The sequence below is a fragment of the Propithecus coquereli genome, unplaced genomic scaffold, assembly GCF_000956105.1.
Source record: "Propithecus coquereli isolate 6110/MARCELLA unplaced genomic scaffold, Pcoq_1.0 Scaffold304, whole genome shotgun sequence".
Classification (NCBI taxonomy): Eukaryota; Metazoa; Chordata; class Mammalia; order Primates; family Indriidae; genus Propithecus; species Propithecus coquereli.
This window is the reverse complement of record NW_012148664.1, coordinates 379162-395184: the sequence shown is the minus strand read 5'-3', so window position 1 is coordinate 395184 and position 16023 is coordinate 379162. Positions and strand designations below refer to the sequence as shown.

Sequence of the window (16023 nt, the reverse complement as noted above, 5' to 3'; positions counted from 1 at the left end):
TTGTCTTACAGAGGGAGCTAAAGAAATAGCTCCTTGATTCATTGGTTCTACAATTAATTATTGAGCGATGCTCTGTGTTCAAACTAGCCTCGCACTATGAGATTTTATATGTATGAAAGGAAGGAAGGAAGGTTCCTTATTGTTGGAGTTGCTAGAGGAGGGTGTTGTGTCTCCAGCACGTGGATTAACGGAGAAGGGAGTGTTGCCAACTCCCAACATTATGGATCTATTAGAGAGGCCAGATGTAGGGGGTGTGGGGATGGCAAGGGGGCCAGAGAGACCAGCCAGAGTTGTAATAATAACTCAGATACTAGGTCGTGGCAGTACAAACAGAAAGATGGAACCAGGGCAAAGCACTATGATGACAGCTATGATCTTCTCCTAGGCCAGCACTGGTTCCAGTAGGACCGTGCCATCTCAGAGGGCTCCACCAAGAGTCCCTTCATTCATCTGTGTGGTGAGCGCTGTTGGCAACTCTGGTGTCCACTGTGTATCTCTTCTACTATGGCATCCCTAGGGTACATGCCATGGGTGTGAAAAAGCATTCAAGTGTGCAATAGTTAAAGAAAGTCCTTTGACTGTAAACATCAAAATTAACTCTTACTCAGGCAAGAAGGAGGATTTGTTGGGAGTATCCTAAGTAGTTGATAGAATAAAAGAAATTGCCGCAAACCAGACCTCAGAAAAGGTAAGACTCAGGATGAAACTTGAGGACCTTTTCTTCTGGGTTGAGCCATCAGCAATTCATTCCGCTCCAGCCTCTTGTCAGTTTCCCAGGGGAGGGAGAATGACTGTCACTGCAAATGTGACTGCCGAGAGATGCGCAGTTCCCCAAAGGAAGAGAGGATAAACAGAAGTTTTTAAAAGTATTCTAATCTCTAAAATGTCTGGGTTTGCAAATAATGGTCATATGTGCATGAGCTCAGGCTTAGGGAAGGATCAGATATTCCCCAGAATCTTAGATCTCCAAAATTATTGCTCACTACTACCTTGGGCAGACCGTCCACTCTTTCAAACTAATGTCTTATTGTTAAAAAGAAAATATTGATATTGATCAGAAGTTACTGCCAGCAATACCTTCTCGCTTGCATGCTCCTGTCTTTTCTCCCTACCTCTTTCTTTTCCTTCGTTTTGTAGTGGTCATCTCTTCAAACACATCAAGTGACCTGAAGTGACTTGATTTATATGCCTTAGCAGTGTTGGAGTTTTCGAGTTTGCTACTTCTCCCTGAAAGGCGGGTTAATGGGACTTTAAGAAGCACAGTGGCTTGGCCACCTTTGGGGAGTCCTTGAATTGATACTTCTTGCAAGTGCAATTTAAATGACAAGAAAAGAATACTTTCAAATCCTGTCTGTGTTCCAAGTCAAGTGGGTTTTTTGTTTTGGTTTGGTTTGGGTTTTTTAGAGATAGGATCTCACTCTGTCACCCAGGCCGGAGTGCAGTTACACTGTCATAGCTCACTGTAACCTTGAACTCCTGGACTCAAGCAATCCTCCTACCTCAACCTCCTGAGTAGCCGGGACTACAGGTGTGCGCCATGATGCCTGGCTAATTTTTCTATTTTTTGTAGTAGAGATGGGTCTCACTCTTGCTCAAGCTGATCTTGAACTCCTGACCTCAAGCGATCCTCCCGCCTTGGCCTCCCTAAGTGCTGGGATTACAGGGGTGAGCCACTGCACCTAGCCCTAAATCATAGTTTTTAAATCTTTGTCTATTTTCCTACTCCTCATCTTTTGCTTCCTGTGCATTAATGTATATGATGCACATGATAATCACTCAGTGTCTATTCATTTCTCCTTTTCTCTTCCTCTAGCTCCTTCCTCTTTTCTGTGTCATTCATCTTGCTACTTTTTTTTTTTGCTTTTTATAACAACTTTATTGGTACATATTATTGGCTCCTCGGTTTTGTTTTTTGGGGAACATTGTTTCTTCTATTAATAGTAAGTATGTGTATTTCAGGAGATTAACTGTCCAAATTTCAATTAGGCTCCAAATTGTTGTTACCTTAGGTTCTAAGTCTTATAAATATTGTCAAATTGTTCAGAGAGATTTTATTCTCTGATAAACTCAGCAGATTTTTCCAATAAGTAGATAGAGAACCATGTAAACACCTGGCTAACCATTGCAACTGATCAACACAGAAGTAATAAATGAGGAAATTCCAGTTCATGCCATTATTTCTAATAAGGTACTGAAGTAGCTGAGAATTGTCTTAATGAGGAACCATAACAATAAAGCAGTAAGGTAATCAGAGTGAAGGTAAGTTAGAATAGCAATCTCAAACTCTTGCAAACTGAGGATCACGTAGCATCCTTCCTGGATCCTTTACCTGTGGTCCTCAATGCCCAGGTCACGGCCCATTACCAGTCCATGGTCTGTTAGCAAATGGCCTCACATCACCACCTGAGCTCTGCACCACAGCCCTCCCATGACACCCCCCTCTCCACCCATCCCCAGTCTGTGGAAAAAATTGTCTTGCATGAAACCAGTCCCTGATGCCAAAAAGTTTGGGGACTGCTGCTTTACACAATTTCTGTTCCCATCTGTTTATTGCGATCAGTAATCCTCATATATGATTATAGCTGTCCTACTTGGAAGCTGTTGCTGGCATAAAGCATCCTTATTTACACTTTGAATTATTGGGTAAAGCTATTTATTCAATGTCTAACAAGCTCACAAATCTAGGATAGGCAAAATGAGTTTCCTTTCTCTACTCACACTGATGAGTTACTCACCTGCTGCTTTAACTGAAATGGCATCTTTAATGAGAGCAAACGGAAACGATTCTACTCTGGTCGCTTCACAATCTGGCATAGAGTTTCAAAAATGTCATATTGCATAGCCCCACCTCTACAAATCAGTTTTCGCAGTCAGCTATGTATTTTGTAGCATTTACACTTAACTGTAAAAGACCAGAAAAATGAAATAGATTCATATTGCTTACACACTTAAAAATAGCTGTCTTTAAGGTTATGTGTTTATGGTAGAGGCCAGGTAATTTGAGGAAGAACTTATAGAAAGGTCTCCAAGGGGTGCTGTTCAGACACTACAAATGCTGAGGTTGAAATTGGAGCCAGTTTAACTGCAGATTGGAAGGAACTGTCAGTTGCCACTTAACATTTGCAAGTGCAATAAAATTTATTTGTTCTAGTGCTCTCTAAATTATATTGCCTGATTGATTCCTTGAGGGGCCAAAAGCTAAATAGACTTAAATCTACTGAGATTTTGATAAAAGAAAAGCACTCAGCATTTCAGTTTTTCCTCTTGTGTGGGCAGTTACAGCCAGCCATATGTTTACTTTGTAAATTCCAGTTGAGGGTGCAATATAAGCTGTTTCAGTTTGGGTGGAAGTTTTGTCAGACCTCACAAATTAGATTTTTACTCTGTTAGGAGTTCGCTAGGATTTTTGTTTTGTTTTGTTTTGTTTTTTGCGGGTGCTGTGGCAGGTCCATAGTGATTAAGGACAACCTATTGCATTTTAAGAGTACATCCTGAACAGCTCTTCCTTGCAGTGGAAGGCATGATGGAATTAGAATAGCATCATTTGGTGATAACTGTCGTAATAATTGTCTGAAGCAAAAATCATCAGGGATGCTAAAACTTGTGGGTGAGCATGTAAGAAACAGAATATTTCTTACGGTCTCAAAGTATCTCTCCACAAGATATTTCTTAAATACAAAAGAGGAAGAAGTTACTTTATAGTGAAGTGACTTTGAAGACACCATCCTACCCAGGGGCTTCCTACTTCCCAGGGTGGGTCTGGGGATGGAAGGACAGAAGCTGTCCAGCGACAGTATCTTCTCTCCAGTCACACTCCCATCTGCAAGCTTGCAGGTATGGTGTCCCCTCCCTTCCCACGCTCCCCGTGATGAAAACAATCACTCCTGCTAACCAAAGCCAGCACTACCCTCTGTACTCAGAGTTAGATTCCATTCTGGTTATGTTTATTTGTTTGCTCATTTGTTGAAGGTTTGCTGTGTCCTAAGTGCTGGGGATTCAGCCTTAAGTAAGACAAGTCCCTGTTTCCTAGGATCTTATAGCTAATGCAAGTGACAAATATCTAAACAGGACAAGCCCAAAACAGCAGGGGCTTCCAGGAACTGCGCTGGTAACTTTCCCACTCTTTTCCTATTGCCCCGTACTGCATGGAAGGTCAGGGAAGGCTTCCTGGAGGAGGCAATGCCTGTGCCAAGAGTGACTATACATTAGCCAGGTAAAGCACAGCATCTGTTCAGGCCCCTGGATGAGAGGGACAGTGTCACCTCTGAGAAACCATGGCTCATTGAGTATTACAAGATCAGCTGACCCTGGGGAAAGATGGTAAGAAATGGCCCTTCACGGGTAAGGTGAGGCCAGATCAGAAAGGGCCTTTTGATCCCTCTTAAGCCAGTTGAACTTGATCAGACCCACTATAAAATGCCTTTGAAGAAGTCTAAGATAAGAAGCAACGCAATCAGACTTATATTTTAAAAAACAGTTGTGACATCATTGAAATTGGAAAAAGCATTAAAAGGCCAGAAAACCTGTTTACAGGCTGTTGAAGTCATTCAGGCAAGAAATGAGCACCTTTACTAAAACAAAAGCAGTAGTGATATAGAGAAATGGTTGGAATCCAAAGATGTTAAAAAGGTAGAATAGGGCTTTGGGATGGTGAGCTACCTGTTATAAAATTTTAAAATCTCTTTAGCGTCAGATAAAACAATCTTATCCAAAGTGAACCATTCGGTAAGAATTTTGGCTATGCTTCCAAAATTAAGAATTGATTTTGCACAGGTACTTACAATGATTAGCTCATTCCCAAACCAATTGTCGCCTTGAAAATTAGCTGGTAAAAAGCATGCATTTGCTAGTCTTTTGGCGACTATGGTGAGGTCACAGTGAAGGTTTTGTTTTTTGCAGCTTGTAAGAAAATGTAAGAACAGCGCGACTTTTGCAGATGTAGGTCCCCAAGTTTAGGAAATCTGCATCCTGCTTCAGGCATCTTTGGGACATATGCTGACCTGCGTTCCTTGGGTTGGCCCTGTTTTCTCCAGGATGGATCATGAAGCCGCCCAGCTGGAGAAGCAGCACGTACACGATGTGTATGAGAGCACGGCCCCTTACTTCAGCGACCTGCAGAGCAAAGCCTGGCCCCGCGTCCGCCAGTTCCTCCAGGAGCAGAAGCCAGGCAGCCTCATCGCCGACATAGGTAACCCAGCGTTGTGCCACATAGAGTGAGACGGCCTCTTCACAGGGAATGGCAAGATATTGGTTAAAGGGTTCAAAGCTTCAGTTATATAGGAGGAATAAATTCAAAAGAGAAAAGAAAAATACCAACAATCCAAAAGAAAAATAGTGAAAGGATGTGTGAACAAATAGTTCAAAAAAGGAGTAGAATACAAATTGCATAAAAACAGTTTGATAGGTAATCTACTTACATGGTTCAGTAACAAAGGTACCAAAGATGTACAATGCAAAATATCCTCCCTTCCCAGTCTCCTGGCACCAAGTAACTTATACCAGAGGTAACTGATGCTGTTAGCTTCTTGTGTGCTCTTCTTGAGATATTTGATGTTAATATAAGCATATTTGTGCCTGTGGGTATGTGTATGGGTGGATTTCCCTTTTTTGATTACACAAGTGGTATTATGCTGTAAAAACAATTACACACTTAGCTTTTGTTATTTTTAACATATTGTGGAGATCATTCCATATTTGTGCTTATAGAGCTTCTTAGTATTAAAAGCTGCCTAAAATTATGTGCTGATCATGCCATGTTGACAGATCATATGAGCCATTTGTTGCATTTTGCTAGTATAAATTTATGGTACAAATAATATTCTTTAAACACCCCTGTGCAAATCAACAATTGCATCTGTAGTAAATATCTTTTTGCCCATTTGCATCTTTTGAATTTTGTACTATTTACATTTTTTACTATTTAATAAATGAATAGTCATATTTTGATTATAAGATGAAAGATAAGTCGTAAAATGAAATTGAAATTAGAGAAGAAATAAATGGAAAGAAAAGAGTCCAAAGGGATGAGAAGAAGAAAAGACAGCGTGGTAATATGATTATCTCCAAAAGGAAATTTTTTTTGTTTCTAGGTTTTCTGCTTAGCTAAAATAATCCGCTGTTTGATATGTATATTAATCTGACTGGTTATTAGATTAGCAATTGTTAATTAATTGCTAATAAAACATTGCATTGAAAAAACATCCAGAGGCAATCAGGTTCCAGGTGCCCAGATAGGAATTCTCTGGGCAGTTTCACTATTTTAGTGATGAAACTTTTAGTTAACTAAAATTTTATTAACCACATCACCCCATTCCCCAATCAGGCTGACTTGCTGAAGTGTGTGATAATAGTTCCTGGGTAGAATAAAAAGAACTTCAGTGATTCAAAGACAGCAGAAATGCCGACGTCCTCTCAGGAAATACCGTGGCCTGTGCAATTACGGCATTACCTTTACCTGAAATGGGCTTGGTCAACTTTAGTCCATTAATGGTACACAGAGGGCATTCTGTGGTTTGAAATCTTTGCTTGGATCAGTTCAGAAAGTACGAGAAAGAGGAAAGCTGTGTTCTTTTTGAGCAAGATTCCCTTGTTACCTGACATCAGAGACAGCTATGCTAATAGCATTGAAAATTTTATTTTTCTATACATACTAAAAATTAACTCTTCAATTATTAATATACCTTTGCCTCTTAACTTTCTAGGTATTTATTCTTAGTCCCAATGGTCAGATTTAATTGGCTAAATCATTCTCATTCCTTCATTGAGGCAATGAAAATTTAGAACACCTGCTATGTGGCATCTATTACACTGTGCCCGAAGAATAAAACGTATCGCCTCATCTCTGGCCTCAAGAAGTGTATATAGAATGGGAAACAAATAAACTATATTCTTCTTTTTTCTCCTAGGAAAAGAGAATTCTCTTTCAGATAAGGTCTTAGGAAAGAACTCCTAATTTTAAAAACGTAGTGATTTTTTTTGCAAACTTCAGAAAGAGCATTCAGATTAATTCAGTTATTTTCAGCAAATATTTGCCCACCAACAAAACATTTTGTTGAATTGAGGCAATTATCTGTTTTCTTCTTTAGTTATGGGGGGGCACAATACAAAATCAAGGGGAACGTATGCATGCACTTTGTTAGCTCTCTGCAGTACTACACAAGGTCATCACTTAATAAGATTTTGCGGAGGAGCATGGTTGTGTATTGGATGGAGCTTGCTGTGGTATCGCTGATGTTCTGATTTACATGTAAGGTAATGGGTGGTTGAGTAGGCTTGGCAATATTCTTGATTTCCTTCTTAGGATAAAATCTTCTTCTCTCCGACATCTCAGCGTTTGCACTTAGAAAATGGATAATTGCATCATATTTGGAGTTCCACTACTACCCTTAAAAATGAATGCCATTAGAAATGACTATGGGACAAATAAAGAATCTGCTTCAGGAGCTGTTTAAATGTGAAAAGACCTCAGTTTCCTCTTTATTACCAAAGGCTCTCTGAACAGTTCCTCCTAGCTCTCACTGTCGATGAATCTGTTTTTATTAGTATCTTCAAAGTAATTTTCCCTTTCATGCCTCCCAGTGTATCCCTTAAGCCAATAAAAAAGAAAACTAATTTGCAAGGTTATTTTTCTTAAAATAGGACCATCATCTGTGAAATCTACAGGATTTCAATTTTAAAATACTTTGTGAATTATATTTTCCTCATCACTCCCCTCCAAAAGTGGATACTTTCTCTCATAAGCATTATTATGAACAGTGGCTATGAGATCAAAAATGCTTCTCGGACTCCAATCATTTGTATTGAAATGATAATATTGGAAATCTTATTTTTTATTCATATGCTCTCCACTGTCTCAGCTGGCGTCAATGAACTTTAATTTTGCTTTTATTGTCTCATAATTTTGAAAAGTGCCTATTAAGGAGGATTTATTAAGGGGTGTCATGATGTATTTCAGAAGCAGCAAACGAATCATCATTAAATAGTGGCAGATTTTTTTTTCAGGCAGAAAAATCTGTAAGTAATGTCAGTAGGTAGAAATATCAGTTCTAATGACTTCTTTAAATATTTCTGAAAAGGAATTAGCTTATATGTCTGTAATAGAATATCATGCTAGGTACTAGATTGTAGGCTTTGTTTCAAGATGGTTATTCATTCATGTTATTATCTTGTTCTTCATAATATCAGTAAGATCTGATTGATCTAAATCTTTGGGCTGTGAAAATCCTGAATTATTAATATTTGGGTCTCTGCCCCTGGAAGCTGTCAAAAATTGTCCATTTAAGAGAAAAATAGTTCTTTGTCAGTGTTGTGTGCTGAGTCCATATAGATTATTTTAAACCCAGCACTGACAATAGATTGGATAGACACATGTTTAGAATTCTTTTTTCATTCAACTTCGAATTTTAAATATTCGAAAAGCATATTTTGTTGTATAAATTACTTTTATAGCCATTGAAAAGTTGTTGACAGTAGTTTGTTTTACATAGTTAGCAGGTGGTAAGAATCTTTGGAGAGACAAGAGGAGAATAAATGCCATAACATACCTATATACATAATGAAATAGGTATGTGAAGATAAAGTCACTGCGCACTGTCTGTCCCTGGGATGTAGAACTATCGTCCCCTGCCATGGGCCAGCCAACATGTGATTGTGCTAGTGTGCTAAGCCCTATGGACAATTCCTCATTAAACATTCCCTTTCCCTCTTCCATTCTGTATGAAAATATGTGAGTATTGTCTAAAGGCTTTTCTTTTACTTCTGTGGATACCTTCACCCATGTCGGATTCTATCTTGATTAGTAAATATAAACTGATTCATATTCCTTGTTATAAAGCAAATGAATTATTTTCCACTTTCCATTAAGGGCACCGTGTAACACAGGCTTTCCTCTTACAGGTTGTGGGACTGGAAAGTATCTTAAAGTAAACAGCCAGGTACATACCCTGGGCTGTGACTACTGTGAGCCATTGGTAGAGATTGCCCGGGAGAGAGGATGTGAAGTCATGGTATGTGACAACCTTAATCTCCCCTTTAGGGATCAGGGCTTCGATGCCATCATCTCCATAGGAGGTAAGGCAGCCAGATCACACGTTCACCCTTAGCCATGAGAATAATTTACATGATTGAGGCCACTCTCGTGACTCAACATCCATTCTGTGTACAAAGATTTATGTGATTCGTTTTATCTCATTTAAAAAAATACATATTTCAACTGCTTGAGTGATTTGATTAATCTCAAATGCACTTATGGTACATATGATTTTTTTAACTACTTAAACCTTCAAACTGTTATTGTATTCTTTTTGATGATTCATTCCAATTTCTTTTACATATGAGTAAGAAAGTATTAGAGGAATCACAGTCATTGAAAATAGTACTTCATTATATTGAAATGAAGCCAGATTCTTCCAAAGCAAAGTAGATTTTTAGGATTCATATTGCCTTTTTCAGCCCAAAATAGTGCCCTTTATTAACAGAGAATTCTAGGACTAACACACTGAATGTCACCTGGACCAATCTGCCACTCAGTGGTACTCAAGTTCCTGGAGAAGATGGGTCCCACCTCGTCCCAGATTGCATTGTTTTTATGCCATTCTGTTGTCTCACTGCCAGAGATTGTTCCTGAGTCTAAGGAATATTTTCCTCATATTCTCCCAACAAGTATGCCCAGAAAACACACATGCCAAAAAATGACAAAAACAAAAAACAAAAAAAGAAAAAAATCCATTTCTGAAATATATACCAGTAAGGCTCATTTTACCCCATGTATGTATTCCTGACACCTAGTATATTCCATATTTAAATATGCTAGGAAACTTGATATTTCACTGAACCCTATGACAAGTTCTTTTGCAACGGAAAAATCTTTCACAAAGCAAATGACTTGCATCAATACACTTTAAAAAAACTAATCTATTTGAATATAACAAGCTTCATCAAAACAAGGCAATCTTATATAAAACTAACTGCTGTTCATGATGAAAATACAGAATAAGATTGTTTGCCCTCTCCTGAAACAGATGAGAGATCGATTTATTCAACATTAGACGGGGACTGCATCTTTGCACAGTGAGAGGACGCAGGCCTGGATGCCATAACCTTGGAAGTAGTTAAAATTGGCAAAAGATGGTTGCCATGGAAACCTGCTGTATGAAATTAGCTGAAACTACTAGGTCCATTTTGGTTGTCAGTATTAAGAGGGTTGTCTTAGTCTGCTTGGGCTGCTATAGCAAAATATCATAGACTTAAATATCATAGCTTAAATGACAGACATTTATTTCTCACAGTTCTGGCAACTGGATGTCTGAAATCATGGTACCAGCAAGGTCAGGTTCTGGAGGGGGGGCCCTCTTTCTGGATTGCAGGTGGCTGACTTCTTGCTGTATCTTCACATGAACAGGGGTAGTGGGGGATGGGGGCTTAAGGGGAGAAAGAGAGAGCAAGAGCAAGAGCAAGTTCTCTGGTCTCTTCTTATAAGGCCACTAATCCCACCATGGGGCCCCACCCTCATGACCTCATCTAAACCTCCCAAAGTCCCCACCTCCTAATACTATCACACTGGGGGTTAGGTATTTGATATATGAATCTTGAGGGGACACAAATATTCAGTCCATGACAAGGAGGGATTCTTGTTGAGCTAAGCAACACGATACATTGCTCTGAATCTTTAGTGGAAAAAAGGTTTGATTATTCCACCTAAAGAACTAGAAGTCGGAGAGAGGTCGGAGAAGTGTGTGTACTCTTTGCTCTTCTTTTGTTTACATTAGTTTCTGGGTCTGCAGGCTACCTACATCCAGGCCATGCTGTTGAGCCACTGTTGGGAGAAGGGGATACTGACCACCTCTTCTACCTTTGGGAAATGCTCTGTGTACCTGGTTAAGTCCTCTGTTTTCAGTTTGCATCTCATGTGTGGCCCTCAAAGAAAATGGAGGACACCTGGTTAGCATCTTCTAATTAAAAATACTTCCTTAAGTGGAAAAACAGCATGGATTTTTATGATCTGTAACAATGAATTAATGTGACATGGTTGTTTTCAGATAGATTTCACACTGAGAACTATAGTATGAGAAATTTCAATACACCATCTCTCTTATGTCCATATATATTTACTTCCCTATGAAAATTTTATATGTTGGCACTTTTTGCGTTTCTTAACAGGAAGAACATGTTGCTTGAGCCCAGGAATTTGAGGTTGCTATGAGCCAGGCTGATGCCATGGCACTCTAGCCCGGGCAACAGAGTGAGACTCTGTCTCAAAAAAAAAAAAAACAAAAAAACAAAAAACCATTTGGCTTGAAGGTTGTTACTTATTACATGTTAAATATAAATATAAAACATAATATAGAAGATTCTGATGTTTCCTGGATGAAAATAGATAGATCTAGCAGAATGAAACCTGCTGGTGACCTGTTCTTCAAACACATTTTACCCTCACACCTCTGGCATGGTAAAGATACCAAGGTTTGCGTGTCGTTGGCAGGAATAAAAACCTGATCGCTAGCAATACAAAATGTGCCTGTGGAATGATCTTTCTTTGACGGTTTTATCTATAAAAGAATCTCATCTGAGATATTTATTTATGAATAATATGTCTCTGTGGCAGGCTAACCACAGAGATTAATTTTCTTGAAATCACTGCTAACAGCTGGATTATGTGACCATTACAGGAACAGTTTCAGCCTCTGTCTCTGCCTTCACTACTCATATCAGAGGAGGCATCTCTCCACTTTCCTCGGGACTAATTTCCTCCTTGAGATAATGTGGCAGATCTGTGCGTGGAGAAATAATTTGATGTTTTCTCTTGATACGAGACTGTGATTAAACTCAGGAACTAGTGGACTAGCACTTTCTATATATTGTTGAATAAAAATATGCCTAATCACATACTTATGAGAAGATAAAGTTAGGCTTGCTTGAATCTCACTTTGACTTTGCAGGTATTGGAAATAAAACAATGACCTATCAATTGATTTTTTTAAAGAGACACAACTATTTTAAATCATATTAACATTTTAAAAAATTATTAGCAATCGTTTGGACTTCTGCTGGGCTGTTTTATCTTTGCATTATCTAGACAGAAAAATGATCTTTAACATTTTTCTCTACTTCCACGTGCTTTGTTAATTTTATTAACACTGTTTAGTGGTGTTAATCCTTCCTTGCTTTGGAAGTGCCAATTTTTTATTAAAACAATGAATTATTTCATAGAATTCTACCAGGGGACACTTAGTATTGCTTTCAGATTGTAATAATTCACACTGGCCATCCTTCTGGTTAACAAAATTCATAGGATTTTGGAACTGAAAGAGCACTCATGGATTTATGTGTTCTGGGCTGCTTATTATAGATGACGAAACTTAAAGTCTATAGAATTTAAATATTAATAACTTGCCTAAGATCAGCTGTCTAATAAGTACAGGAGCCAAAGGCAAAAATGGTATTTCTCCTAAAACTGGCCTATGCTGTTCTGGCATCCATCCCGCCACAGAGGAAATAAGTAGGTTTTGCTATGTGTCAAAATTTCATCATTGTTACATGGAAAATACTGGTATATAAATGTGTATGTTTATGTGTGTGTATACACACTGAGATCTGGTTTCTTCTTTTTCAGTCATACATCATTTTTCTACAAAACAGAGAAGAATCAGAGCCATCAAAGAAATGGCCAGAGTCTTGGTTCCTGGAGGGCAGCTGATGATTTATGTTTGGGCCATGGAACAGAAGAACCGTCACTTTGAGAAGCAAGATGTGCTCATTCCATGGAACAGAGCCTTGTGTTCCCGATTCTTCTCCGAATCCAGCCATTCTGGGAGAAAAAGGCGGTGTGGGCATCCGGAGAGAAGCCATCCCTACCATCCTCCCTGCTCTGAGTGTAGCTGTGCTGTTTGTTTCAAAGAGCACTGTGATTCCAAACGGTCCCACAGCGTGGACTATGAACCCGTCACGGCCAGAACCTGTTTTACAAATATTCCTAAAGAAAGCGAGGGAGAATACGGATTCTATAACACATTAGGAAAATCTTTTCGATCCTGGTTTTTCTTCAGATCTTTGGATGAACCAACTCTGAGGAAACAAATTGAAAGAGTGAGACCCTTGAGAAACACAGACGTTTGGGCCGATCACACTATCACAATCCAACCTTCCAGGCACTCTAGTCTAGACTTTGAACTCCAACAGCCATTTTCAAAAAAGGAGCAAAACTCAGATGAGGAAGTGTTTGTGGAAACTTCTTCTCGAAAACACTTGGAGTGGCTGAGAGCACCAGGCACTGTGAAGCGTTTAAATGGAGACCATCTAGGAGAAATTGGGAAAAATGGAGGGGGGAATTTTCTAGATAGCACAAACACCAATGACAATGGTGTAGATGCAAGCAACTTAGAAGGAGAAAGCCCTTCTGCTAGTAGTAGAATACTCAGGAGGATTTCTGCAGTCGATTCCACAGATTCCAACCCAGATGACACAATTTCTGTTGAAGAGCAACAAGCCGACATTTTGGATTCCAGAGCCTTTATGCGTTACTACCACGTGTTTCGAGAAGGCGAGCTCTACAGCTTGCTCAAGGAGAATGTGTCAGAGCTGCATATTCTGAGCTCTGGGAATGATCATGGCAACTGGTGTATCATTGCAGAGAAAAAGGAAAATTGCGATTGACTGGGTCATTTTTAGACAACTCCTCCAAAAGATGAACTGTATTCTTTTCACTAGGTTTGATATGGTTACTGGAATTTGCACTCAGTTTTATTATTTTTTAATCCTTTTATTCCGTGGTTTGGAAAGACTATAGATTAACTGATGTTTTTTATCTTTGAGTAAGCACAGAGGCCGGCACTGAAAACACTTGATAAAGGGTATTTGTGCTTAAATGTTAATGTAAAAGATCTGAAGAAGCAATAGAAAAATATACTTCCGTACAGTTTGGATTTCTTTTCCCCCTGAAAGGTGAAATTCTTATAAGAATATATGTCTATTGTTTTTCAGTATTATACACTGATTTTTTTAAAAGATCCTTCTGTTAAATATACCTTGAAAAACTGATTCTCAGGTGATAATTTAGATCTGTGTGCAAGATAACAGGTAAACCTGATCTATTGCACAGATTTATATTGAACCATGTGATTAGTTATTTTGATGCTAAGATCTTGCTTCTACTTAAAGCCTTTCAGAAAATTGAGTGAGAGTAGAGGGAACCAGAAAGTGTTATAGGATTTTTCTAAATTGTAAGCAAACTTGCTCCAGGAAAACTTGAAATACAGTAATAAGGTTTTCAGTGTTGCTCAGAAGGTTTTTAATCCATTGACTGCCACACTAGGGAAAAAAATACTGTTTTCCTCGGGGCCATGGTGTTTTATTATGAAAATAAAATAAAAACTTCAAAAACAAAACAATCCTTTCTAATTTAATGAAAAATTTATTTTTTATTATTTTCTGTTCCTGAGTTATATGCAACTTGAAGCATAGTTCTTGCGGCTCCCATGGTGAAGAGATGTGTGAGTTACATATTCTTCAGGAGGCCCCAGGCTCAAAACTAGCATGAGTTAAATACAACCCACATGGCAGTTAATGTGTTAAAGGCACTGTTAGCACGTAGGAAGTGGAGTATGTAGATACTAGGAGTTGTAAGTACCCAAGTGATATTTTTCTAACCTTATTAGAAGCATGAATATCCAGTTAGGAGAAGATCAAGATTGACTGATGGGGAGTTTTCATCAAGAATCACGCTTTTCATATTAATCAAAGGGATATTTGGGAAAGGAGAAGCTAGTTGAAGCACTGTTCTATTTTAGCTCTGAGGACAAATAAATTGTTAAGGTGCAGGATATTTATTTAGCCTTGGTAGAGGTATGACTCAGATTTATTGTTGGATTTTTAACAAATAACATCTGAGCATTTATTTTATTGAAGGTGATCGCATTTTGTTATGTTAGGGATTTAGGCAGAATCAACTTCTATTAATTAAAGGTTGAATTTCCATCACTTTATAGAGAAATCAATAGATTGGGCGTTGTGTGGTCACTGCATCTATTTAGATTTAACTATGGGTCTGTTTAAATCTATGTCATGGATCTTGAGACATAAAATTCAAATAGGACAGGACATGTAGGAGAAGCAGAAATACAGTGACCCAGGAATATGGTCTCAGACAGTTCCTTAATGAGTAGAAAATCGACATTTGACATAAGTCCTTTTACTTTACGCGCCAGTAATTCTGGATGAAAATCCAAATCTTGTTTCATTTTTCCACTAAAACTAAACTAAAATTATAAGGAATTTCATTTGTTCTTGGATTCTTTTTTCCTTCAGTGATTATGCTGTTACTTAAAATAAGGATGCCACTTTCGAAGAAACTGAAAGGATTATTTTTAACGTGAATCTGAAAATCATTAATGTTTATAATTCTCTTTTGGCTTCACAAGGAGATTGTGTCTTTACCATTTTTAGTAGATGATGTTGTCTGATGGAAGCACTACCTATTAGTATTCTTGTGCACATTTTACATTAAAGGAACAATGAAAACAGACACAGAAGGGGAGTAATAATTAAAAATTAATTTAGTGTCTTCCATTTCCTAAATTAGGACATTAAACCATGAATATAAGTGGTTTTCTTAGTAGGAAGAAAAGATTCTCAGAGTAAAAGATGTTCTTACAACTAGGGTTTAATGGCCTTTTTATTACGAATGGATTTTTCCTTTCTCTAAAGCCTGTTGTTACTCGTATCTTTAATCCTGAAGTCATCTCTTTCTGGTAGTAGCCTACCACACAGAGGTTGTTACATGGTGTAATTCAATTTATTAGATGGTGCCAGAACAGCTTTTGAGCTAACCTGTAATAGGCAACCTCTTACTTATATGCACACTACTTTGTGTAAAAGAGTTCTCTAGAACAGTCCTTGGGAGATAAATATTTTTATATAATATTGACAGGGCTGTAGAGAAAACACCACTAATAGTAGCAGTGTTTTGTTGTTCTTTTGCTGAACACAAGAATCTGTGCATCCAGACATTATTTTATATACAGATATTTA

General features: G+C 38.2%; 1 protein-coding gene across 1 annotated transcript in view; it reads left to right on the top strand.

Moving 5' to 3' along the window:
* Positions 1-13650, top strand: part of KIAA1456 (KIAA1456 ortholog) — a 41116-nt gene extending 27466 nt beyond the window's left edge. The window contains exons 3-5 of the mRNA XM_012649817.1: positions 5034-5188; positions 8896-9069; positions 12611-13650. Of these exons, the coding sequence (XP_012505271.1) occupies positions 5035-5188; positions 8896-9069; positions 12611-13650 (1368 nt within the window). The 5' untranslated portion in view covers position 5034. The remainder of the gene's footprint in view (positions 1-5033; positions 5189-8895; positions 9070-12610) is intronic.
* Positions 13651-16023: the final 2373 nt, after the last annotated feature.